General features: G+C 50.8%; 2 protein-coding genes across 2 annotated transcripts; one reads left to right on the top strand and one right to left on the bottom strand.

Moving 5' to 3' along the window:
- Positions 1–3,580: 3,580 nt before the first annotated feature.
- Positions 3,581–8,123, top strand: DLX5 (distal-less homeobox 5). Its single transcript, XM_003982789.5, has 3 exons — positions 3,581–4,236; positions 6,155–6,339; positions 7,443–8,123. Exons 1-3 carry the CDS (start codon positions 3,882–3,884, stop codon positions 7,770–7,772), a joined length of 870 nt encoding a protein of 289 aa, XP_003982838.1. The 5' UTR covers positions 3,581–3,881; the 3' UTR covers positions 7,773–8,123.
- A 9,631-nt stretch (positions 8,124–17,754) lies between these two features.
- Positions 17,755–23,222, bottom strand: DLX6 (distal-less homeobox 6). Its single transcript, XM_011280395.4, has 3 exons — positions 22,362–23,222; positions 20,876–21,069; positions 17,755–19,023 (listed from the first exon to the last, which is right to left on the bottom strand). The coding sequence occupies exons 1-3, from the start codon at positions 22,789–22,791 to the stop codon at positions 18,772–18,774; spliced, it is 876 nt and encodes a 291-aa protein (XP_011278697.3). The 5' UTR covers positions 22,792–23,222; the 3' UTR covers positions 17,755–18,771.
- Between the last annotated feature and the right edge of the window lie 2,364 nt (positions 23,223–25,586).

Raw genomic sequence — 25,586 nt, 5'->3', positions numbered from 1 at the left:
GAGAAAGCTGCATTTAATGCAGCTTATTAAAATAATCTTTCCCACCCCTTTCCAAGGCACTCCTCCTTCAAATTCAGCGGCACTACCATTTCAGCCCAGAGAAGCAGAGAATTACCAGCAGGCTCTGGAGCGCCTCATCCAGTTAGACGAGGGCCTGCTTCACTGTCAAGGAGATAAGATCACCGCCAACTATTCCCAGTCATCCCAGTTGAGCAGATTGAACGGAGCGTGTTACCCCCCCAAATCGCCAGATTTCGTACTGAATCCCAGAAAAGGCTGATCCGGTGGAAGGAGGGGAGGAAAAGTGTGAATGTATAAGTAGTAAAGGAAAGGAGCTAAAGGGCATGGGGTGGAGAGAAAGGTCTGCCAGAAGCAAAAAGAAGGAAAGCCACGTAGTAGTGTACTCGAACCCCAAAGACCCGCCAGCATTGTCCAGCCAGCGACTCACAGCTCGGGAAACGTTAGGCATTTGCGCGCGCCATCCCTCACGGACACTGGGTGGCGCTCACGGTAAAGACTTGCACTTCTCTTAGGGTCCATCCCGCCCCCCACGTCCGCCCCCTCTCGCCCCGTGCAAATTTCGGCTACCAGGAGATGGAATTACTCACATTCTTCCTACGTGTCTCAGTGGGGAGAGTACTTCTGGATAATTTTGCTGCCGTGGAGCTGTTCCTCCACGACTGGACCTGTCGGTGGGTTTTGAAAGAGGCAACAGCTCGCTGGCCTTAAAGCAAAGTTCTAGGCCTTGGTGTGATTACCACCCACAGTACCAGCAAAAGTTTCTACCCTGAGAGCCGAGATTCTCAGAGCTTTTGCGCCCAGGGTTTTGATCGGAAGCGGGGCGGTGGGGGAGGGGGGGAATGTGGGGGGAGGGATGGGGGCAGGCCCGGTTGCCACAAGGACTCCAAAACGTTAAATGAAATGGAACTATATTGTGATCAAACTCCTTTTAACCTAGAGCTCCCTCCTCCTCCCGCTGCCTATGAGGAAAGGGTAGGGGGAACTGGAGTCCAGCTAGAAAAGAACAAAATCAAGAAAGTTAAGGCTCTGGATCTCCAGAGGCACACCCAGATTTGGCGGTCTCATACAGCAGCGGCCTCTGTGCCAGTGCCTCTAGTCTGGCATGTGGGCCAGCGCTTTAGGAATTGAAACAAAGATGTTAAATCCTTCCCTACCACCCCGTTCCTTTTTGTGTTGGATAAAATACGAGAATGTCTTTTTTTGACGGAGGGAAAAGCAAAATTTAGTAAGGTCTAAACTAACTTAAAAAAATAAAAATAAATAAACTAACTTAACATTGTAACACTGTGTTCTCGACCAGATCCCTAACTTCTAAATCATGCCCCAAATTTGCAGTTTCCAATCTCGTACTAGTTGAAATCTGCTTTCTCAGCAAGGTCTAAGGACATAACCATTTGGAACATAGTCGTATTGACCTTATTTCCCTCTGCCTAGTAACTTTTAAATCTATAACAAATAAAAAGTGGGGGGTGTGGGGACCCGCTAAGGCAGCCCAGCTCCCTGCTCCACTTGCCTCTGCCAGGAGGTGCTTTGACCCATCCTTGGCATTACTCTGGGGAAGCGATTCATGTAATTAAATGGCAGGATGTGTGTAAGGTGACTCAGTGGGTGCCAAGAACTTCTCCAGCACAGAGACCAGAACTGCAAGCAGTACGGGTTTGGCACTGCTTTCCCGATGTCCTGTAGTTCTTCACAGTTTAAACCCAGGGGGTGAGCTGCGATGCCAACATCGACAGCGTGAGGCAAGGGGTAAACAGCCAAGGCTCTGTTTCCTGGTGGACTATCTCAGAGAAGTTCAGGGCTGCACAGGCCTAAAGCAGGAGGCTTGGGCCAGGGTGGGGAAGGGGGTGCAGGGAGAGGGGGAAGGCTGTGGGGACCCTGTGACACACACCTCCCCTTCCCTGTGCACTCCTGTCCTAAAACTGTCCCCAAAAGGTAGTGCGGCAATAGCTGTGGTTTTACCACACCCAGACTGCAGAAGCGAGGAGTTAGTGCACGTGTGGTCACTCCAGTTTGCAGTTCCGCAGCTAGGCTGACATCCTGCCCTGAGTTCCAGAACCCTGGCTCTCCCTGCCAGCCTATTTTGGGTCAGAGTAGCTCTATGACTAAGGTAAGGCTAAACTAGCACTGAACACAACTAACGTGGACACTTTCTTCGGTTGAGAGTGGGTGGGTGAGGGAATGAGAGGCCCCACCAGCCCAGGTCCTAGGTTCTGGGTCTTAGGTTCTCAGTCTCAGACTCCCTGGAGATAGATGCTGGGAGGGCCCAAATCAGGATCCAGCTCCTGCAGTTGCCTATTTTAGGGGAGTGGATATGGGGGCGCGGTAGTTTGACTTATGTTAAATTTCTAAGCTCCCAGCTGCATCACCACTACAGCAAGAGTGACTGTCATGAAAAGCAAACTCTGCACCTCCAGTACCAAGTGTTTGATTATGGAGCCTTTATTCCCTTTGCATATCAGTTGAGGCAAGTCTGCCACGGGAAATGAAGGGAAGGAGAATACAGAAAGCGGGACTTGGGAATTAGAAAGGCAAGCCCTTTGCTGCCACGTCCATGGAGCTTGGAGGGGGAGATTCGTGGACTTCACACAACCTCACCCCAAACAGCTTTTGTCCCTACTTCCTAGTCTTCCTAGGGTTTCCCCATTCCGTCCTGGAGTAATGATAGATCGTAAGTGAACCATTCACTTCTGCAGGAATATTTGGCCACTGAACACAGTTATAGACCCTCTATTCCAACGGCGTCCGCGTAGACAAGAATATTGAACAAAATGTGCGGCTGCCTGCTCTTCTTGGGGACCAGCAATTTTGGCATCATTAAGTTATTTGTGCTTGTGACAATGATATTTTTAAATGATTGTAGAGATTTAGGGTTGCAGGAACTCTCTCTGCCATTAACAGCTCAATGGACAGCGTGCATTCTTGAGCATCCTTATCCAGCCCTTGTCTGAGAAATAAGTACTCATCTTGTGCAAAAGAAGTGCTTGCTGCAAATTTGTGTCATTCCCCAAATCACAAATTTTCAACACCCGTAAGTTGCAACTTGGTTCTCAGCACCCCACCAAAAATATTGCTCTCTATTCCTTCTCACCTCCGGTCCCACATCCCTGCTCCCTCCCCCCATACCCTGCTTTGATTCCTCATTTCAACATCAGCCTTCAGTTCCACACAAGCCCCAGTTGCAAGCCACAGGGGTGGGGAGGTAGGGAACAAGGAAAGACCATCGCCGACCTCATCCCCCAAACATGTGCACTTTCCGAGGCTGCTGATTGGAACACATTGTCTCCAGACATTACTGAGCTGGGTGTTGGGGCTCCTGCGTTGTCTTTGGTATTCACTGAAAACAGATTGTCTGAGACACCCTCCCCCAACAAGCAACAACAACACACACGCGTGCGCCCCCCCGCGCGCGCGCGCGCGCGCGCGCGCGCGTACACACACACACACACACACACACACACACACACACACTCCTCCCCACCCCCTCCATTTTTTTCTCCCTCTTTTTTAAGCAATGCTTTGTTGTGCTAAAACTAGTTGGACGAGTTAGGGTGTTGCTGCTGCTCCCGAGGCCCTGGCCAATGGAACCCGATCCACCCCGCTGTGCGTAAGCGCGCAATTAAGGATTTAACCAAGGCTGTGCTGCGCCTCAGCCATCAGTCAGCCAGCCGGAGACAGAGCCTCCACGACTCCCAGCCTCCTCCTCGCCGCCGCCGCCGCCTCCTCCTTTTCTCCTCCTCCTCCTCTTCCTCCTCCTCCCTCGCTCCCACAGCCATGTCTGCTTAGACCAGAGCAGCCCCACAGCCAACTCGGGCAGCAGCCGCCGCCACAGCAGCAAGGACAGCCGCCGCCTGTGAGCGATGACAGGAGTGTTTGACAGAAGGGTCCCCAGCATCCGATCCGGCGACTTCCAAGCTCCGTTCCAGACGTCCGCAGCCATGCACCATCCGTCTCAGGAATCGCCAACTTTGCCCGAGTCGTCGGCCACCGATTCCGACTACTACAGTCCCACGGGGGGAGCCCCACACGGCTACTGCTCTCCTACCTCGGCTTCCTACGGCAAAGCGCTCAACCCCTACCAGTACCAGTACCATGGCGTGAACGGCTCCGCCGGCAGCTACCCCGCCAAAGCTTACGCCGACTACAGCTACGCCAGCCCCTACCACCAGTACGGCGGCGCTTACAACCGCGTCCCGAGCGCCACCAGCCAGCCAGGTATGGGGGGGGGGGCGGGATGGGGGCAGATACAGGGGCAGCCAGAACTCCAGAGGCGCGAAGTGGGGTGGAAGATTGGGGCCCGCGACAACCACTACAGTGGGGGCGCGCCCGGCAGAAGGGAGGGGGGCCTGGACTCTGCAACCAAGAGAGGTTCTCCTGGGCCAGCATTTTAGGGATTCTTAGAAGAATCTTCCTTAGTAGAATCCTCCACTCCGGCACCTGGGGGTGGGGGGGCCCTCAAGTTTCTGGATTCCCAACTTGCCTGGTCTGGAAGCCAAGTAGGCTGCAAAGGGGCTAGGGGTGGAGAGAAGAAAGAATCAAGGAGCCTGAGTGGCGTTTGCGTAATAAAGGGGAGGTTAGTCGTTGGAATTGTTGGTGAGCGTGCTCGTTTGGTGCGAGTGGGAGTGGAAGGCTGCCTCAAAGACTCTGTCGGGATTAGTCTGAGAGCAGCCACGAGCCAGCGTGGTGTAGGTGCCCTGGGCGCGCGGGTGGGGGTTGAGGACTGGGGAGCTGCAGCCCGCCAGAGGAAGAACACGCAGAGAGCCTTGTGGTTTATCCAGGGCATTTCCAAAAACAAAAAGGCATTTAAGGGTGGAGGAGGGTTGCTGAGGGGTGCGTACAATTTCTCTTCCTCTTCCCCACCTCCTCTCTTTTCGCCTTGAAACTTAGTTGGAGAGTTGAAGAGGGTTAGCTTGGGCGGTAAGAGAGGCATGAGGTCTCCTTGGAGAGGTTTTGCTGGTTGGGTTTGATCTCTTCCCACTAGCACATTAATAATCCTGCTAATATTAGAATCCCCTTCTTTGGCAGAATAGAGACCACAGCTCTCATTCTCCACCCTTTCCTCTCTCCCAGGAGCTTGCCACACACACACACACACACACACACACACACACACACACACACACACAGGGGAAAGGTTCTCCACCCCTTGCAGAGATGGTACTTTTGATAAGGTGGTACTTTTCGGAAAGGGGACTTGTGGCCCCAGGGTATGTTTGTAAGACAGGCTTTCAGAAAGTCTTCCCGCACCGCCCCCCCCAAATATATTCACGACTTTGAGAAATTCATCCTGACCTGCCGCCCCTTTCCTACGAAAACACCCCAGCACCCAATCCTTTTCAATGTGTGACTCTTACTAAATTTTAAAAGAAAGCCCAGGGGGTGTATGTCTTCGTTCCTTTCAGTGTCTCTTTATTTCGTGCATAAGTGAAAGATTTTTTTTTCTTTTGGCCAAGAACTTATTAAGTCTATTTGTAAAAGAAACCAGACACATCTGTGCCCTCGCAGATCTGCAGGGAGATTATGGGGGCTGCATAATCGGCCCTCTGTCTGCAGCGGCCTGGACCTTTTGCTGCTGAATTGAAGGAGCATAGTTTGCTTGTGGGTCTTTGAACTTTGGAGACCTCGGTTAGCGTCTTCCCTGCCCAAGCGTCTGGTCTCTGCGGGCGCCCGAACAGACGCCGACAGAAGTAGCGGGGCGGAGGGGGGGGGGGCGGGGGATGTCAAGGCCCAGGGCCTTCCCTTGAAGCCCCAGGAGGCGCTGGCCACGCTCGCCCAAAAACGAGGGTGAGCACAGGGTGGGCGTAAAAACAGGTCGGGGTGCAACAGGAACGGCTGCAAGGGCTAAATCCCAGACTCCAAGAAGGGAGCTGTGCTGTACAAAGAGCTCTGCGCAAGCCCACAAGAACCTGAATGAACAGAGTAGGGAATTAATCAAACCACCTGGCTTTTCCACGGTTTCGGAGAGGGGCATATTTCTCTGGGTCTTGTTAAGCAAAGGAGGTGCCACGGGGATGGAAGACTGCGTGGTAAACAGAACAACACAAGTAAACAAAACCCCTAAGGACTGTATTTGAGGGTTCTGTAAACGAAACACTGTCGACAAACTCTAACCGAGTCTGTTTTGATTATTTAGAGAAAGAAGTGGCCGAGCCCGAGGTGAGGATGGTGAATGGCAAACCAAAGAAAGTTCGTAAACCCAGGACTATTTATTCCAGCTTTCAGCTGGCCGCGTTGCAGAGAAGGTTTCAGAAGACTCAGTACCTCGCCCTGCCCGAACGCGCGGAGCTGGCCGCCTCGCTGGGACTGACGCAAACGCAGGTAAATCCGCCGGCGGCCCGGCGGGAGCCCCGCCTCGGCTGCCTGCTGGGCCGCGCGGGTCCGTCCCGACGGGCTGGAACCGACTGGATAGCACCCGCCAGAAACTCGCAGACAGAGAGACACGGCCCCCAGCCCTTACCTCCACGAGCCCGGCCGGGTGTCGCCGCCGTGCGACTGTGGGGACGGGATGGAGACGTCGCTCACCCCCCACCCCCACCCCTCGCTTCGGGCCTCCAGGGGCGAGGGGCCGATTTCCTAGATTGGAAACAAGGGGAGGGTCATTTCTAGGACACTCTCACGGCCTTGAGAAATTGGTCCTCTTCACAGTGCAGAGCCCCTGGGGGTGAGCCGGCCCGGCGGCTTCGCGTTGGTCCCGGGCAGTGAAGGTCGCCTCCGGCAGGAAAGCTGAAAGGTCACGCCCCGCTCCTGCGGAGCTTTCGGCCGTAGCAGCCAGAGGGGCTCAAAGTGGGGGGGGTGGGGGGGGGAGGGAGGGGGCGCTGTGGTGAGGGGGATATCATCCCCTGCTTGTCCCATTCCCTTCACCCCCACTGCAACCCTGCTGGGGCCTATTAAAAAAAAATGAAGAATGTTCGAATCGCCGCCCAGAGCTGCAGGCGCATTCTGACCTTTGGAAGCTGAGGAGGGAGTGGAGGGAATTGGGAGGGAGATGGGGACACCGCTCCTTTCCCTCCACACTCGCGCGCGCACAGCCAGCCCCAAGGCCCTCGCGCGGCTCTGGAGCCATTGTTTTGGAGACCTTCGCGGCGCCGCGTTTCGCGCGCACGGCGCAGGCCCACACGTGGGCGCACGCCGCGGGGACCTTCGCGCCCCCCTCCCCCCGCCCGAACAAAAACTACAAACCGCGGCCTCCGAGTCACGCCCTTGCCGCGGCCGGTGAGCACCTAGCCGGTCAGGGTGTCCTCTCGGGGCCCCTGATCCGGGCTTGGCCTCCTGCTCGGCCCCCTGACTTTAGGCCGCGAGCTACAGGGAGACGCCAGGTCCGGGCCACTTGGAGGCCCAAGATGCCTCCAGTCGCCGCTCTGGGGAAGGCGCGGGCGGCCTCTGAGTGACCCGGTAACGTGTGCCTTTGTTCCCCCACCCAGGTGAAAATCTGGTTTCAGAACAAAAGATCCAAGATCAAGAAGATAATGAAAAACGGGGAGATGCCCCCGGAGCACAGCCCCAGCTCCAGCGACCCCATGGCGTGTAACTCGCCGCAGTCTCCGGCGGTGTGGGAGCCCCAGGGCTCGTCCCGCTCGCTCAGCCACCACCCTCATGCCCACCCTCCGACCTCCAACCAGTCCCCCGCGTCCAGCTACCTGGAGAACTCGGCTTCCTGGTACCCGAGCGCGGCCAGCTCAATCAATTCCCACCTGCCGCCTCCTGGCTCCTTACAGCACCCGCTGGCGCTGGCCTCCGGGACACTCTATTAGGCGGCTTGCTCTTGCTCTCTTTTTGGGACTGCTGTGTTTTGCTGTTTTAGAGAGTCATAAAGAAAGGAATTCATTTGGGGAAGGTTGGAAAATGGAAACAAAAAAGATTCATGTGTAAAGCTTTTTTGCATGTAAGTTATTGCATTTCAAAGGATCCCCAGCCCCTCTTTTTTTTACTGACGAACTTTTTTGCGCAACTGTGGACACTATCAATGGTGCCTTGAAATCTATGACCTCAACTTTTCAAAAGACTTTTTTTCAATGTTATTTTAACCATGTAAATAAGTGTAGATAGAGGAATTAAACTGTATATTCTGGATAAATAAAATTATTTCGACCATGAAAGCAAAATGTTTCTAAAAAATACTCCTTTTGCCCTCCTTATAATCGGCTAGTGACGTTTTATGCAGGCAATTAAAGGAAGGCCAACTCTGCAGAGATCCAATATGGCAAAAAGGAAAACAAATTGGGGGCTGCATGGATGCAAAGCTGTACATGTGTATGTCTTGGGTGCTGTACTTTATGTGTTTACATACATATGTGGCCTGTTTATAGTCCTGCCATAAAATATATATTTAGGTGGGGTTTTTTTTTGTTTTGTTTTTGTTTTTGTTTTTTTGCCTAACCACAAACACATTTAGATAATTTTAAGTTTTACCCCAAATTGTTTCAGGTAGAAAGTAATGCTGGCATCAAAATCCACCCTGTGTGTGAGTCAAAAAGCAGAAATCCATCAATAATCACTCTGAATTCTAAGCTCAAAGCAATTATCATGGAGAACCCCAACCCTCCCCCCCCCCCAAAAAAACAGCCTCTGTGTATTGGCAGAGCAATTAGACAAATTACAATCCCTTCTAATGGGAGCTTCCAGAGATGAGGAGGAGGAGGTGGAGGAGGAGGAGCAGAGAAGAAGAAGAAGAAGAAGAAGAAGAAGAAGAAGAAGAAGAAGGAGAAGGAGAAGGGCAAGAAGAAGGAAGAGGAGAGAAATTATTGAACAAGAAGAAGAAATTTTCCTTCCTATTACAGTTTTTTTTTTTAATTTGAAATATTTGCAGCATGGCAAATGGTAGGGTCTTGGACGCCTTGGTGTATGACTAGAAATTTATTTCAGCTCTTTCAGAGAGGAAAGGATCACAGGGCTTGGGAACAATGATAAACCTAAATCAGTAAGGCAAGCAGGGCATGGGTGGGGGGTGGGGGTCATTTCTTCTCCCGCCAAGAGAGGGAACTGCAGAGTGGAGGAAAGGAATGAAAGCATTTTGGCCCGGTTTTGATTTCATCTCGTGTGAGATAATATTATAAATATTTTTTTTCCTCCATCCTCTTTACCACTCTGGTTTTTTTCACGAAGGAGCTCTTTCTGCTTTGCTTTTACATAAAACAGTGGCAAAGCAGGTTCCAAACGATGGGAAATTGAATCTGTTTGCAGGGATTTCTCCTTTGTGAAGCCTTCTTCGGGGCAGAGAGGAAGGACTTGTAGCAACTTTGGCCTGTGTCCCATCCTTCTCCCTGTGGCCCTGCACAGAGACATCCACACTGTGACCAGAGATGCAGCCTGGTCTAGAGCTGTGCTCTCCGGCCTGACTTGTGGGCATCTTTTTGACTGTCGTTTAGTACGCCTGACTCTGTTTCCTCAGGATACCAAGGGAAATCCTATGTTGGGAATTACAAGATGCGTACGATATATTTTACAGCTAAGAAGTCGGCAGCAATAAATGTGACAAAAGAGTCTTCTTAAGGGGGGGGGGGAGGGTTGGAGATTATCACATAAAAAATTACATCCTGTCATCTGAGGATTTCTGAGAAGGTTCTTCCAGGGTTGGGAAACTAGACCTGAAAAGGCACGCTACGTGCCCGGAGGGGAATTTACCTGTGTGTTCGCTTTTTCTCCTCCTCTCTCCCTCTCCTTTCCTCTCCTCCCCATCTCCTCGATTCCTTTCCTTTCTAGCCTGCCCGTTTGCCACGGCTTGGGCCTCGGTGGGAATCTCAATAGTCTTCTTGCGCACCCTGCCGGGACCCCGGGGCAGCACCTCGGCCCAGGCCAGGGCTGTGGACCCCTCCTCCTCCACCATCCATCCCCAAGCCCGCGCGGCCGCTTCTCTTGCCGCTGCTTTTCCTCCTCTGCATTCCCCTCCAGCCCTCCTTTCTTGCAAGAAGTTCCGGGTGGCGACGCACCTGGGGACAAGCCTAGGAAACCCCACTCTGTTTTTTGCACTGGCAGAGAAGGGGAGGATGGTGGGGAAGGGGTGGAGGGATATACTTCCTACTTTGCTTTCTTCTTTTGTAAAGATTTTGAGTTTCCTTTACACGGAAGCCGGCGCTTTATAACCCGGGAAACCGGCTTCGAGAAACCCTGCGCCGCCGTCGATCCGAGAGCAGCAGACGGACTTTCCCCCGCGCCCTCGAGTGCGTGTTTGGGGAAGCTGGAGGGGGCGCACCTACTGTCCGCCTCTAGCATTTCTCATCCACTGGCCGCCTGAGAGTGGAGGGAATGTGCGTGGAAGATGCTCCTTCCTTTTCTGCACACGGAGAGGGCGGATGTTTTTCTAGCCTTCCCTGTTACCTCCCCACCTCCATTCCTGGCTTCTAAAGGGGATCCCTTCCCTACATCCCCAGTCACCGGAGACGGTCAAGCTGAGAGAAGGGGGAGTTAGGATTTTTCCCGGGAAAGAAGAGAGAAGCTCTTCTTTAAGGACCACCCTTCCATCTCCAGCCTTGACGCTGCTTGCTTTTAAGGACATTAGTCTGTCGCTGCGACACCGGCAGGCATAGCGCGGACAGGCTTGGTTTCAGGATTGCTTTCCGTGTGCTAATCTCACTTCTTCCACTCGCAATGGCCTCTTCTCTCGAGCGGTTGTTGGTGTGTTGTTTTTTTTTTTTAACTTGGTCTGGGAGCCATGGACAAAAATATTCTGGCAAACCATTCTGCAGCGGGTTTTCCCTGGCACCATGGGGATTCTCCCAGGAGAATTTAACTCCCTGCAGTCCTGCGCCCAAGGATGTAAAAATAACAGATCTTGAGCAAAGTCTAAAAATATCTGTGTGATGTTTCTCTCCCTTGCCCTTCCTCCCACCTTCCCTCTTTCTCTTTATTGTTTATTCCTGTATCTAATACAAACGTGCACTACTCCCCACCATTATTTGCAGTATGCCTGACCCACCTCTCCGGGGCTTCTGTCTGCCCCTTCTGGTCCCCACTTGCCTAGCTTTCAATCTAGTGCTCCCAAGATGTTAAGCCCACCCCAAGATTTAATTTTCTTTTCCGTGGGCCTCTTCACCATCCCCACCATACTCCCGAGCCTCTACGCCTATTTTCGGACCTCCTTACAAAGCCCAGGAGGCCCGGGGCATGCCGGCAGGGCCAGTGCTATTCCTTGGTGCCCTCTCCGCCTCCTGGGCCCTCCTGTAAAAGATCAGATAAATTGGTCTTTGTTTGAAGCTCTTACGCGGATTTCTGCCCTTTTTCCCCCCTTTTTCCTGGCGGCCACCTCCTTGTGGAACAGGGGGCGGCTTGGGGAGCCGAGAGAAGCCGCATTCCTGTGGGTGCCAGGCGGCTCCAGTGCTGAGCCACAGGGCCTGAGACACACACACAGAGGAACCCGCAGACCTCGCTGCCCTTGATCTCTCTCTTTCTCTCTCTCTCTCTCTCTCTCTCTCTCTCTCTCTCTCTCTCTCCCTCCTCCTCTCCATCTCCTTCTTCCTCCCTCCTTCTTGGGGCACCCAGCCGGGAGCCTGTCGACCCACACTCAGATCCACCCAGGTCTCGGCCTCCGGCAAGAGCATGTTGACCCGCACACCAAACACACGCACACACCCCCTCCTGAGGACCATAGCCAGGCCAGGATCTCCCCGCCCATGCCAATCCTTTCTCTCCCGCCCCTCATCCCACAATCCCAGACGCGCCGGCTGGCCTCCGTTGGCTCCTTTGATCCCACTGGATGCCCCACGGCTCGCGGCGTCCTGGCCGCGCAGTCCTGGGAGTCGCCCACGGCGCGCCAAGGCCTGGCGGTGCTCGCCTCCTCCCGGCGCGCCCAACAGTTTACTCCGGCCTTGATACCATTGGGTCTCCTGATCTCCCCCGCCCGAAGTGCAAGGGATGCCTCCTGGAACATCGCCCCTGACCCCCCGCCCTCCATCAGTCCTTCCTTTTATTCGAGGAGAGGACCTTTAGGGCTACCCAACCAGCACCCTCCCCGCCTCGTCCCCGCAACCCCTTGGATCGCGCGCCTCCCACTGGCCACTGGGATCTCGCCAACCCGGAGCTCTCTAGTCCTCTCCAGAGGCACGCCCTGAGGGCAGACGCCCTCCGGCACCTCTGGGAAGCGCGCCACGACGGCGGATCCGCCTGCGGTCACCCCTCTCCTCCAGCCTAAAGCACCCCCCTCCCACAGCGGCTGGGTGGAGGCTTCCGCCTCGGGTGAGGTTGGGGAGGGGGCGCTGCTACTCGCTCCCGCCCTCCACTCTTGTTCCGAAGTTGCCTGCGGTCCTTGCATACTGTACTTGGTTTTTTTCAGAGGCACAGCGAACTCTGGGCCTCGAAAACAGCCCAAATAGCGGTAGCACATGTAGGATTGGCTAAATATTTTTCTACGCAGCCCTGCCGCCCCCCCACCCCGCCCCATCTGCGTTTTCTTTTGCATTTGACAAGCTTTAAGTTCCCCTGTGGTAAGGGGCAGAAAGTATACAGTGTGTCTACTAAGGAGGGGCGGGGGTGGGGGGGGGGGAGCTTCCCTTTCAATCATCCAGGGTTACCAGCTGAAATGTAATAACCTGTTTTATAGGTCGCCCTCTAACACTGAAGATAGGAACCGGGGGAATTTACATGAATCTGTCTTTAAAGGATATTAAGAATTTTGTTTTGCAGCGATTAATGTTTCTGTTCTTTTGTTCGCTGGGACTTCTTATTTACTTCTGATTTGTGGGGGTCCGAAGGAGTCTCTGCCAAAAGTGCATATATTATTGAGTCTGTTCCACATCCTAAACCAAGATTTATATAAAACCGTGAAATACCACACATTACGACCTTTCCCACAGGAAGGGGGAAAAATGGTTTCATAACATCACTACACACACACACACACACACACACACACACTCACTCCAAGTTTCAGTAATGATTCTATCTCCACAATTCACAGTCTAATGTATTTTTTAAAGAAGTGAGTGGGGGTGAAGGGCTATAAACAGTTCCCAAGCTATGATTTTTTTTAAGTGCTTTTTTTTTTTTTTTTTTTTTTTTTTGCTTGCAAAGGTGAGAAGACAGAAATCTGCCACTGGAAGCTTATTGTCATCCAAGGACTGTTTTGGCCACTTGCCATTTGCAAGGTGGGATATTAGGGGTAGGCGAAGAGGCAGAATATGGACTCAGCTTTCATCTATAAACAGGGGTCACTAAGCAAGGAACATTTCATTTTTGCCCTTAAATTCATAGGAGCTAGGAAGTCTGCTTGCCACTGGAGGGTGGCTCTGGTTGGGCAGCTCCTAGGGCTGTGAGGTGGTAGGAGGAGGGAGAATCATCATATACTGCTATAGAGGCTGGAAGAGAGGCTCAGGAAATTCTCTGCACTCCTGGTGAGAAAACTGAGGTCTTGGAGACGTAAGGGTCCTGACCAGGACATCCCCACCAAGAACCAGAACTAGACTCCAGAAGTTTCAACCAAGGAGGGCTCACCCTCCTGGAAGCCAGCTAGAACCCTGGGTTCTCTTTCACTCTGGACCAGCAGAGTACCCCAGCCTCTCTCCATACTCTTTTGCTCTATGTTTCATACTCCCTCTCTTGAGTCCTTCCGTGTTTTAAGGAGACTGACCTTGCTCTTTTACAACCATGTCTGGGAGCAAGAATAGTCCTTTATCAAAAATACTGGACTTACTGGAATGCAGAAAGAAACATATCAGTGACATATAGCAATAGAAGCAGCTGGACTAGTTTATATGGGGGGAGGGGGGTAATTAATAAAAGTTAATGATAGGATTAAAGCCGATAGCCAGCCTAGCCAAATAGAGGAGACAGCTTCCCAGCCGGCTTTATTTAATTAGCAGCAATTAATACGGTTTCTGCTAATATCCTTTAGGCCTCTCAGTGACTTGTTCACAGTGAAAGAGAATGGAGATGGAGCTCAGGAACACTTACAAGCACCCAGGGCATTTTGCTCTGATGACAAGAGAGATTGCAAATTCATTTAAGCAAATGTTCATAAACAAGTGACAGGCACACTCTGAGGCAGCATTGGTGGAAACAATGGTGAAACTGACAAATATTCTTTGCTTAGGAGAAGAGCACTTTTCTTTTTTAAGCAAGGAAATGCTTTAGCAGAGAGGGGGGAAAGACAGGAGGCTTAGAAAGAATGAATGAGAAAGAAAGAAAGAAAGAAAGAAAGAAAGAAAGAAAGAAAGAGAAAGAAAAATAATTTCAGACTCCAGCAGAAGCACATACAGCAACCCTTGCAAACACATCAGCCCTACACATATTGAAGATTTGTACACGTAATGCTTCAGACCACTGATTTGCTATTTTCTTAATTCCCGCTCTTCTTTTTCCATATGAATCAAACAGTCTTTTGTCCTTCAGGGTTTGATTTGATCGCTACTGTTCACATTTCACTTTTGTATTTTCCTCTTCCTATACCATTACTCATTGAGTGCCCTGTGAAATTACAATCGTACATTTTCAACTCAGCAACCCATTTGCAGTGCAAAAATAGGGTCTAAATAATGGCTGAATTAGCCCTACTGGACAGTTTCAGATGTAACACTCTGTAATAATTATATTGCAGGCTGGATTAGGATGCTATTATCATAATCTGGACGTTTACAATTATCTGTAATTTGCAAAGATGCGCCAGGTCTTGATTACAGCAGTTTTTTTTTTTTTTTTTTTTGTATCACGCTAACCATCACTAAACAGTGACAGTAATAACAGCTAATTTTGCTGGCAATATAAGAGGTGCTGGGGTGTGCAAACAATTTCACACCTGGATGTGCTCACTCAACCAAGAATATAGAGAAAGAGCTTCTGCCCTGAGACTCAGACAAATATTCTCCTCTGCTTCTGTTCAGTATAGATTTCTAGACCCCGATCATTGCTTAAGAGATATTCACTGGTGGTAAGTTTTTATTTCTTCCATACTTCAAGGCACAGTTCATATTTCTATTCTCACACTTTCCAAGCTATATGTATTGCTGTTGTGATTTATTTTAGACTGCAACTTTGCTTTATTAGATTTTTCAATTCTGATCTTTTTTCCCCCTTTAACAGTAAAAGTGTTGTCGTTCTGGTGAGTAAAAGGATTCGGGTGAGAATGGGATCCTTAAGAACTCTTGTGTCTTTTTTTCTTTCTGTGCTGTTGATGTATTTGGTGCAGCTTGTGACTGGAGACTGAGAAAGAGACCAGGTTTCTATAAGGTGTGGAGGGAGCCGACTGGAGATTCCGAGCTAAGATCTATTCGAAAATTGTTATTCAAAGCTAGTCATACGCGAATTTAAGGTCTTTACATTTGACGATGATTTTCAGTTTTGGAGCGTCGGGAGAGCAAAGGGAGCTCGCCACAATGCTCCTTTGGTATCACAGATAAGCAGACATTAGCAACGGCAGGTGTAGTCTGAATCTCTAGACTGTATAGCCCCCTCGACATTTTCCTCCACTTGGGAGAAAGTTTCCGGAATAACTGGCCTCTGAAACCCTTCAGGGCTGCTTTGCAAGGCCTTTGCCTCAAGCTGATGGGGGAAGGGGGGGAGGAGAGGGGGAGGGGCGGGATGCGGTTCTTACAGCTATTGCCTGCGGGGCCCAAACGCTGCGACCTTGGGGTTGGAGGGGCACGATTGGCTGAGACGCAGAACCGAGCTGTGGAGCTAAGGAACCAGTCCGATTTAGGAACGCACCAAGGAAGACTCTAACCAGAAGCGGTGCTGTTCTATCTATAGATGACGCTGTTTCCTGACCCAGTAGAGATTTGGAAGCAGCTACAGATGTTAAGTGCAGGAGCCTGAGACGTCTTCGTTTCCCTCACCCCTGTACAGAAAGGCCTTTCTCCGGCGGCGGGGACCTTTGGGCTAAATTGTGTCAAAAGATAATGAGATGCTTATTGGCGCCGGGGAGACATTTCCCCCTTCACCCGCACCCCCGCAGCGATTGTTCTCTCGTTCTTTTTTTACCTGGAAAATATGGTCAGAACGAGGCTCTAGAACACCAACTCCGCGGAAGTTTGAGCGTGGGGAGGCGTAGTAGGCGCCGCGACGGGGCGATGCCTTTTACCCATCACGCCCCTCCCACCAATTTCTCTCTCTCTCTCTCTCTCTCTCTCTCTCTCTCTCATCGGTTTACTATGGGGTCAACACTTACTAAGAGCGAAAATATTAACCCTTCATGTTCAAAGGACCCAGAGGAAGCCCAGTTCCAAGGACAGTTCTTGGGATGACCTCTTTGCAGAATTTCTTGTATAATTAAACTCATGTTAAGAGATAGAGAGGTCGTTACAGGCGCATCATGACAACACCTTCAACGTGTTAAAATGCATTTGCTAGGTTTCAGAATTCCATGCACTCACAGTGGTTTGGCATGCGTCTGGTAGATTTTTTTTTTTTTTAAGAAAAATTAGTGTTGGTTTCGATGTATGGTAGCTTTTTCTCTAACGTAATTTGAATAATTCAGCAAAGCCCCACTACCAGCTGTACTTCTGCAGCCTCTTCCATTCTTTTCAGCATTATAATTTTGGTTAATTTTCAATTTTAGGTCCTACGTCTCTGCAATTTGTGTATGAATAACAGAATAATTTCCCTCTTTTGTTTCGCCTTTCCTGTTCCTGAATCTAAATAAAGATGGCTTTTTAGTATTAAAAGTGGAAGAAAATTACAGGTAATTATCTTTGACGGTAAAAACGCTGTAATCAGCGGGCTACATGAAAAATTACTCTAATTATGGCTGCATTTAAGAGAATGGAAAAAAACCTTCTTGTGGATAAAAACCTTAAATTGTCCCCAATGTCTGCTTCAAATTGGATGGCACTGCAGCTGGAGGCTTTGTTCAGAATTGATCCTGGGGAGCTACGAACCCAAAGTTTCACAGTAGGAAGGGGGAAAAAAGAAAAGAAAACATTTTTCCTAATGTAACAATGCGAATGCTAGAAAATGACAAGACTGATCGGTTTTAAACCATTCTGAGACTGACTGAGCGTGGAAGTTGCTCAACAAAAAAAGGAACGGGTATATTGGTAAGTAGTCTTTGCTTTGTGTCTAATTATAGTGACTGTCCTTTTGCACGACTGTATGTCGCTGTCATTATATGGAGCACTCTGAGTATCTCTATTGACTTCTGATAAATGGCTCAGTGGTTTCAAGGTTCATAATTTGAAGGATGCCCAGGTCTGTAGCCATTAATTCTCGCAGTATGGGGCTTCCTGCTTGTGTGACGAAAGGGCTTTTCATTTTCATTATTTCTGTGCTTTCCACAAGATCGGAAGGATGTATTTCATCCAGGATCATGCATTTTCCTACCTAGCTAGCTTGCAAAGGGTGTAAACATTAAGTAGTTATAATTGTGCATTTACTTTGTTTTTTTCTTGTATTCTTTCCTCTTGTTTAAAAAAAAAAATTGCTTCCAAACAAAGACAAATACAGCTGTATTATTTTGACTGAGGAAAGGAAAAGGAGAACACTCAGTTTCAGCACCAGAAACTATTGGATGTCTAGAAGTTAACCTGGGGATAGATCATTCTAATGTTTTAAAAAATAGATAAATGTGTAGAAAATGTAATAAAAATATAATATATAAAGAAAGCTGAGAAAACATCCATGTTTAATGTTAAAGTACTTAAGACAAAGGCTGGTGCTGCAAACTGACATCTTTGCAGGCACTTGATGTTTATATATAGGGCTTCCCATATTAGGAAATAGGAGTTCTTTTAAGAGTGATAGAAAATATACTGGGAGGGACGAGGAGGGGGTGGTGAGATGGAGACACACAGAGAAATATACAGGACACTCCCAGCGTTTTGTGGCTTTTACTCCATATATGAAAGAAGACAAAACCATACAAAGTATATGTACAACTAAAATTCAACAATATATACAGAAATGTTTCTCAATATAAACGTCCCTATTAGCTTAGTGAATGCCACCAATTCACCTAGTAAAGGTATCAAAGCAATAGAATGGTGATTTTGGTTGTTTCCTCTGTCTTTCCTGATTCCAGTTCAGGGTTTGGGGGTGGGGTGGGGAAAGAGTGGTTTTGTTTTGTTGTTGTTTTTTTTTTAAAAAACATCATCATTCTTGCTCATTGCATTTTGATAAAACATGCAGCGTTCCCTTTGTGGCAATGTTCTAATCTTACAGCCGATTTTTCCTTTTTCTTTAAAGAAGGGCTGTTAGGTAAAGGTTTTTTCTTTTTCTTTTCTTTCTCTTTTCTTTTTCTTGTTTTGTTTTGTTTTGTTTTGTCAGTCTGGGATTGGTAAATAAAAATGCAGGAGCCCGAAATGCTTCTTTTTCATCATGTAATGTCTTAAGCTCATTAAACAAGTAAAAACGCTGCCATGTTTGCGCAGATTCTTCTGGTGGGGGAAAATGTCTGTTAAAAAAAAAGTCGTTTTGATGGATATTCCCAAAGAGAAGAGGAGGCTCAGAGCCTGGATCCCAAAGGGTAAGGGAAAATGTCCTTGCAGTGAGGAGTTTCAGGAGCACTGGCATAGAAACCAGTTTCTCTCTCTCTCACTCCCTCTCTCTCTCTCTCTCTCTCTCTAAGATGCAAAATCAGTTACTGAGGCTGCTCAAGGGAAAAAGCAGATGAGAAAAAGAAAGGGAAAAAGGAAAGGAGGGAAGGAAAGGAAGGGAAGGAGGAGAGAGGGGGAGAGAGAGCGAGAGGGCGAGCAAGCGCCCAGACTGTCTTGCCACACAGAAGAGTCCTCCCGAGCCTGCTCCTTCGGCTGGGTTTGGCAGATGCAAGCAGGTCCTGGATCCTCCTTGCCTTGTTCAGACGTTTCCCTAGGGTATCAATTTCCCTCAGACAACTCACATCATCTGTGGTCTCTGCATCGTGTCCTGGTGTGGAGAGGAGTACCAATGCGAATAGCCGGGCATGTAGCTGTTGGGGGGCATACTGACGCCCTTGGCTGAGGCAGAAACGTCCCACACTGGAGGCAGCGCCGGCGAGCGCGGTGACAGGGCCGCTGAGCCCGGGAGGGGGTCGCTCTCGTGCGGGTTACTGCCCTGCTTCAGCAATTTCTTAAACTTAGAGCGTTTGTTCTGAAACCATATCTTCACCTGGAACGAAAGGCAGCAGCGGTCATTAGGCTCAGCGAAACACCGAACCAGTGCCTCTATTCCAGGCTTTGGAAGCAATACCCCCATCCCCAAAAAAACAGAACAAACGAAACTGCAAACGCCAGGTCTCCGCCTTCCTCCACCTCTTTCTAGCCTCCTCTCTCTCACCCCGCCCCTGTCTACCAGGTATCTTGTCTGGATACCTAACGTTGTTGTGCTAAGCTCTTCAGTGGGATGCAAGTCTAGGTTTAAAACAGCAGCATAAATAAGAATAAAATAAGAATGAAGGCGAATGAGATAGTCAGGTTCAAAGTCTAAAGAAGGATTTTTAAAACAGAGAACTTTTCAGATTAAAGCCACACTTCCTCTGATAGTCTGTTTCGTATTTACTAATGCCCAAACCTGACATTTCTATGCATGTACAGTGAGCAAATGACTGTGAACAGAGAAAAACCTGTACATTTATAACCAAATGCCTTGAATATACCTATGCATATATTGCATGTGCATGAAGCATCTTTCTCCTGAAGTAAATCTATCCTCATAATCCTGTAGGGAATAGGGATGGTACCTCCCTGGTTCCCTACTTTGTATGTTGTTTAGTCAAATTGTGGTCAACAATCATCACATGGTTGTTAGTGCGGTCACTAAAAGTCAAAGGACTCCTGGAAGTTAAATGTGAATCAGAAATCTGGGATGGAAGCTTATCTAAGCTACTTGGTTTGAAGAAGGAAATTCTATGGTGCCACTTCTTTCACCTTTAAAATTCCTTAGCCATAGGAATCTCATCTGCTTTACCAAGAGTAATACAGGTTACTGAGTTGCAGGAACCCCCAAAATTTTTGGTGGCAATATGGCAAGAGAAAGCAGGCTGAATTGAAAAGAAGAGCTTCGGGGACATCTGTTCTAAGGCAGCACACAATCACTCACCAGCTAGAGTCTCCTATACCCTGGAGTCCCCTTGCTGAAGATCACCCACCTCACATGAGGCCTACCACCCCATGCAGCTAAGTTAATTGACAAGGACAAAAACCACAGGTGATTGCAGCCTGGCTTTATGACCAGGGTCCTAATATACCTACTTAAGCCCCTTCCTGTGAAGTCTAAAATGCCCCATATGTCTTTCAAATTAGTAGGACAGGAGAACTTCAGCAACTGTACTTAACTGAGGCTTCACCTGCTGTAATTTGGTGAGCATTCCTCTTTGATCTTCAACTCTGCCATTGCTCGCAAGCCCTGTACTCCAGGAAGGCACCTCACCAGCCTGCACCAGTCAGTCACCCAGTATGATTTAACCATTGAGCTTAAGGGCAATCTTCAGAAAAACCCACCTCACCTATCCTAGGATGGATAGTTTGCACTTTGGTTCCTTTAGTAAATCCTGTTGGAGCCTATACATATCTGGTCCTCCCTCTCACCCCAATTTCATAACTATGCCAGTGAGTTGAAATCCTTATTAAGTCCCATGACCACACAAACAGATCCTTAAGAAACATAGCTCTCATTCTGCCTCCTGGCCTGAACATCTTTTTCTCCTACATGTTTTTTCTCTTTCGTGTCGTTCTGCTCTGGAATAGGACTCGATTAATTTATGAGTTTGGTCACCAAAGGACACTAGGCTGGGGTGGGGTCGCCGAGGGTTGGGAGGATGTGCAAATCCAATCCAGCATTAAATACCAGGTCATTTATTCCAAACTGTTGTCCCGGAAAGTGTGTAATGGAGCAAAGGCATTTGTCATTAAGCTCTTTCCATCCTTAGTTGACTAGGCCAAGAATTCCTCCTGATGTGCTCCCTGCCCGATCTGTAAGCAGGATCAGCATTTCAGGGATACTTGGGCTTCTCGGGAATTACCTGTGTTTGTGTCAGTCCTAAGGAAGCTGCCAGTTCAGCTCTCTCGGGAAGGGCCAGGTACTGAGTTTGCTGAAAGCGGTGGTTTAAAGCCTGGAGCTGCAGGCTGGAATAAATGGTCCGAGGCTTCCGAATCTTTTTCCCTTTTCCATTGAACCTGATTTCCCCGTTTTCAATCACTGTGGTTTTTTGTTGATCTGCAAGCAAAAAATACAGAGGAGCAGTCACCCGTGAGGCCACTGCTGCAGCCTTCCTGAGCTTGGCCTGGACTGCGCCGGGTCTTCCCAAAGCCCCAAAAGGATTTCTTCGAAGCGTCCCCACGCCACCCTGACCTCTCTGGGTTCACAGTGCCCGGGTACTTCCTGTGGGTGCGAAAGCTTCTGGCCGACCCTGACTCTGGCCCTAATAACGTGGGGCGGGGGGCGGGGGGGGGCTGGACCGCGGGAGCGCTCTCGACCCTGGGGCAAACAGCCTCGCTCTGCCGCAGCGGAGGCGGCGCCGACCGCTCTCTAGGGCGCGCGGCGCTGCGGGGCGGCTGCTCTCGCCACGAAGCGGGGGCCCTCGGCCTGGCGTTACAGTGCCTTAAGCTGTACTTGAGCCACCCTGATGTTTATGCGGCCAGTTGACTTGATGTCACTAGCTCCGAGCCCGGTGCATCAAGACCCTCGTCGAGTCCGACATTATTCTGCTGAGAGGGACCGAATCGAATCCCCAAACAAAACACAACCAGCCGCTCTGACCAGCTCCCCAACGGGCTGGAGCATCGCACGGCAACTTTGAACCCCTCGGGGGGCTGAGCACCGTCCGCCCGAGGCCCTCTGCTTCACCTCTCGGAACAAAGGAGCAGCCAACGTAGTATCGAAAACCCAGAGGGAGGGGGCCTGGGCAAGGGTGGGGGGTGGAGGACATCTAAAAGCCCGCCGGAAAGAGCCCAATTGTCACCAGTTTAACCAGAGCTAGAGGCAGCGTCAGCTTCCCTTCGGGTCACCGAAGCTCACCGGGCGCCACCCGCAAAGTAGGCCACTGGCTGTCCAGATCGGGTTGGGGAGCAAAACACGCTCCCCAGTTCCGGCTCAGAAATGTCCCCAGTCTTGCCAAACGCCGGTCACAGACCGGAGGGGAGGAGGGAGGCAAAGGGCGCACAGACCCAGCGAGCTGGAGCGCGCAGTGCGGACCAACTCGTAGAGCGAAGCCAGCGCGGCGCCGGAGGCGCGGCTCGAGAGGCGCACCGGAGACCAGGGAGCCAGGCGGGCCGCGCCGCAAGGAAGCCGAGGGTCCGCGGCGGCGAGAAGGGGCCGGGCTGGGCGAGGCCGGCAGGCAGGCGCCAGGCGAGCGGGCGCGCACGAGGCCTGGCCGGGGGCGCGCCGGGCCGCCTGGGGGAGGGGGCCGGCGGAGGCCCGGGCGTTGAGGAAGTGAGCGGGGCGGGCGGGGTGGGGGGCAGCCGGGAGGCGGGAGGCGGGAGAAGAGAGCTGCCCCAGCGGCCTCTCACCTGTGTCGTCCCCTCGCGTCTGGGCGGCCGCGCTGCTGTTGTGGTAGGACTGGAGGTAAGGGCTGTGCTGCGAGTGGCTCATGTAGGGGTAGGCGGCGAGCGAGCGGTGGTTGTAGGAGTTGCCGCCGCCCGACGCGTAGGGCGAGCCGTGGTGGTGGTGCTGGTGGTGGTGGTGGTGCGAGCCGGCCGCCGCCGCCGCCGCCGCCGCCGCCGAGTGCAGGCAGTGCAGAGGGTAGTGCGCGCCTGCCATGGCCGGGGAGCTCTGCTGCGAGTGCGGCTGTGGCGGCGGCGGCGGCGGCGGCTGCTGTTGCTGCTGCTGCTGCTGCTGCTGCTGCTGTTGCTGCTGCTGTTGTTGCCCGAACTCCATGAAGGCGGATTTGGACGAGTCCTGGCCTTCCAAGCCGTCAGCCATCGTAGTCATGGTCATCATCAAAACTTTGGGGGCTGGAGAAAGCCTTCTCCCGGGTTTCCTCCACCCTCCCCCCACTTGGCTCGCGCCGCTCTCCCCTCTGCAGCCACCTTAGCTCTTGGGATTCTTGCAAAAAAATAAATAAATAAATAAAAAATTAAAAAAAAAGAGGGGGTGGAGGTGGTTCTCTCTCTCCCTCGCTCTTCTCTAATATATATATTTTTTAATATAAAGAGATATAGTGAGCAGGGCCTTGTTAACTCAAAGGGAGGAGGAAGGGGGAGGGATGGGAGAGGAGAGGGGGGAGGGGGGAATCTGCTCTCCCCCCCTTCTTTCCCCCCTTGGATTTTTTGGGGGCTGGTGCAGTTTAAGGCAGAGATTTTAAGGTGGATTCTGCGAAAGTTGCGCGTCTGCTTTCAGACTTGATGCAGACGCCACGAGTCGAATGGTTTGTCTCCAAAGGGCAGCGCCTCCCCATTGGTCAGTCGCCCCCTGACGTCACAGGCGCACGGCTTCTACTGGTGTGTGCGCCGCTCGCCGAGTTCTTCGCCTACCTTCGGCAACTCCAATCCCAGCCCGGAGCTGCAGCCGGGGGCCGCGCGGCTCCGCGCTCAGTGCTGCCGGGGAGGGAGGTGCCTCGGCCGGGCCGGCCGCCGACGCCTCCCGGCGCAGCTCGCGCCCCCAAACCCGGAGCCTCAGTTCCCCGTACCGCAGACCTGGAACAGCCTGGCTGGAAGCCGCTCCCTCTCAGTCCCCTTGCACCCCAGCAGGCTGCCTGTTCTCAGAAGCAGTGCCCTCTGCATTTAAAGCAAGGTCCCCTCCCTTGACCTCCTCTCCACACCCCCCTCCCCCAGTCCCACTATAGTCCCGGGGGAGCGCCCCGTCACCGTGTATTCTTCTAGACGTATTTTATTGAAACCACAGAGGAAAGAAGACCCCCACACCTGGGCACCACCCCTTGGTTCGGGGGGAGGGAGTGTAAAGAAAAAGAAAAATCAGACCCTGTTTTGGCGAGGTTCCTGCCGTTTCAGGCCGTAGTTCCCATGTATTGAACAAGAAAGGGGGAACTTTCCCCCCCCAGAACGCGCAGTCTGTTCTGAAAGCGAATCGTTGGAGGACTGACAGTAATGCATTTTTTCCTATTGAAAACAGAAGCTACTGTAATGCTTTCAAATATATGCAAATGATACATGCGGTTAGTGGTTTGGCAAATCTTGATTACAATATAAACTACCCAAGTAAAAGTGCCTTCGTCCTAAATTTGTCTCTCGATTACAATTCCAATTGATTTTATTTTATTGTCAACATTGTTAATGATAAAAATAGAGTCGTTTTACAGTTATTTTTACTTTCTGGAAGGAGGCAATTAGAGTTCTAATCAGGAATACACAAAAATCTCCCATGATTAACTGCAGTACTTTGTTCAAATTGCTGCTATAAAATTCAGAACAATTTGCCTGTAATGATTATGGACTGGGTTTATTTTGGGAGGTGGAATAAAAGTGGATATAGCATAAATTATCCTCTAATTATACACCAGTGTCGCCTCAATTATCCTCTTATCAAAATGGTTGTCTAACTGCCGCATTTAGTTTCAATTCTCTCCTTTTTTTCTATAAAAAGAACTTCATACCTTGTTATTATTAATCCATTTATTATTTGCAAGGGGATTTATATCCGCACATCCAGGTGGTAGAACCACTTCTCTTTCAAAGATGGACTGGGGAAAGACATTAAGTTCGGAGCAGCCCAGGGCTGTGGATCTAGCCTTTCTCCGTCTAGTCTCCAGACCTACTCAGATCCAGGCAGCTGAGGAGAGACAGCGGAATCCCGGAGCGAGGCTCAGGCCCGGCCACCAGGTAGGAGAGTCGGACTGGGGACCAGGCGCTGAGGAGGGCAGGCCGGGCAGCGCCAGGAGTCGGGTCCCGGAACTGCGGGGAGGCGAAGGAAGTCTGCATTGTCAGTGGATCGGGACTGGGTGGGCAAGACATGCAGACCCCATGGGCTCGGCGCCAGCGTTCAATCTGCGACTAGACCCAGCCAGCGAGCTTTTGACCACACGGAGAAGTGTACAATCTAACATCTCCAGCTCAACATGTGTAGGAACGAGTCTGGGTCTTTGGGAAGACGCCTGGGGACTTCTTTGCACCCTATTGGCTTGGACCCCTAAGGAACCCGAGAAATTGACAATTTAGCGGTACCGCTCGCCCTGGTAACTCCTGGAAAGGTGGCTGCAGCAGTAGCAGCTTGGACTGTATTGACATACTGTGCGCACCTCTGCAGCATCGGCTTATGCTAATTGATTTACCCAGCGCCCTGCCCGGGGTCTCCAGGAGTCGCCAGGCTAGTTTGCCTTTTTCTTTCCTTCCTTCCTCCATTTTATCACATAACCTGAAGTTCGCTGCCCCTGGGCTTTCTCCAGGGTTCTCAGGACAGCAGCATTTACTCTCCTCTCCCCTCCCTTCCCCAGCCCGCCGCGCTTAACTTCTTGAGGCTCGGGAGCCGGTTCAGTAACTCTGAATTCATTTTTAAGTGGATTGCCTTGTTCCCCTTCTTTTAACAAGAGGTGCACTTTAACACGCGAACCAGTAACCCGATCCACGCGTTTACAAATCGGCAGTGAATTAAAACAACAACAAAAAAACCTTCCAGGAAAATGAAAGGTGGGCCAGGGAAGGGGGAGATGTGTGTAGGGTGTGTATATGGGGGGAGCAAACGGGAGGTCAGAAAAAGAAAAGGTTCCCCCCCCCCCTTCCCTGGAGGGCTCTCTGTGCACCCGGGCTTCGCGCCGGGCTTGTTTGTGATGTCCTCAAAGC

Source organism: Felis catus, chromosome A2, assembly GCF_018350175.1.
Source record: "Felis catus isolate Fca126 chromosome A2, F.catus_Fca126_mat1.0, whole genome shotgun sequence".
Lineage (NCBI taxonomy): Eukaryota > Metazoa > Chordata > Mammalia > Carnivora > Felidae > Felis > Felis catus.
This window is presented reverse-complemented; position numbering and strand designations above follow the sequence as displayed.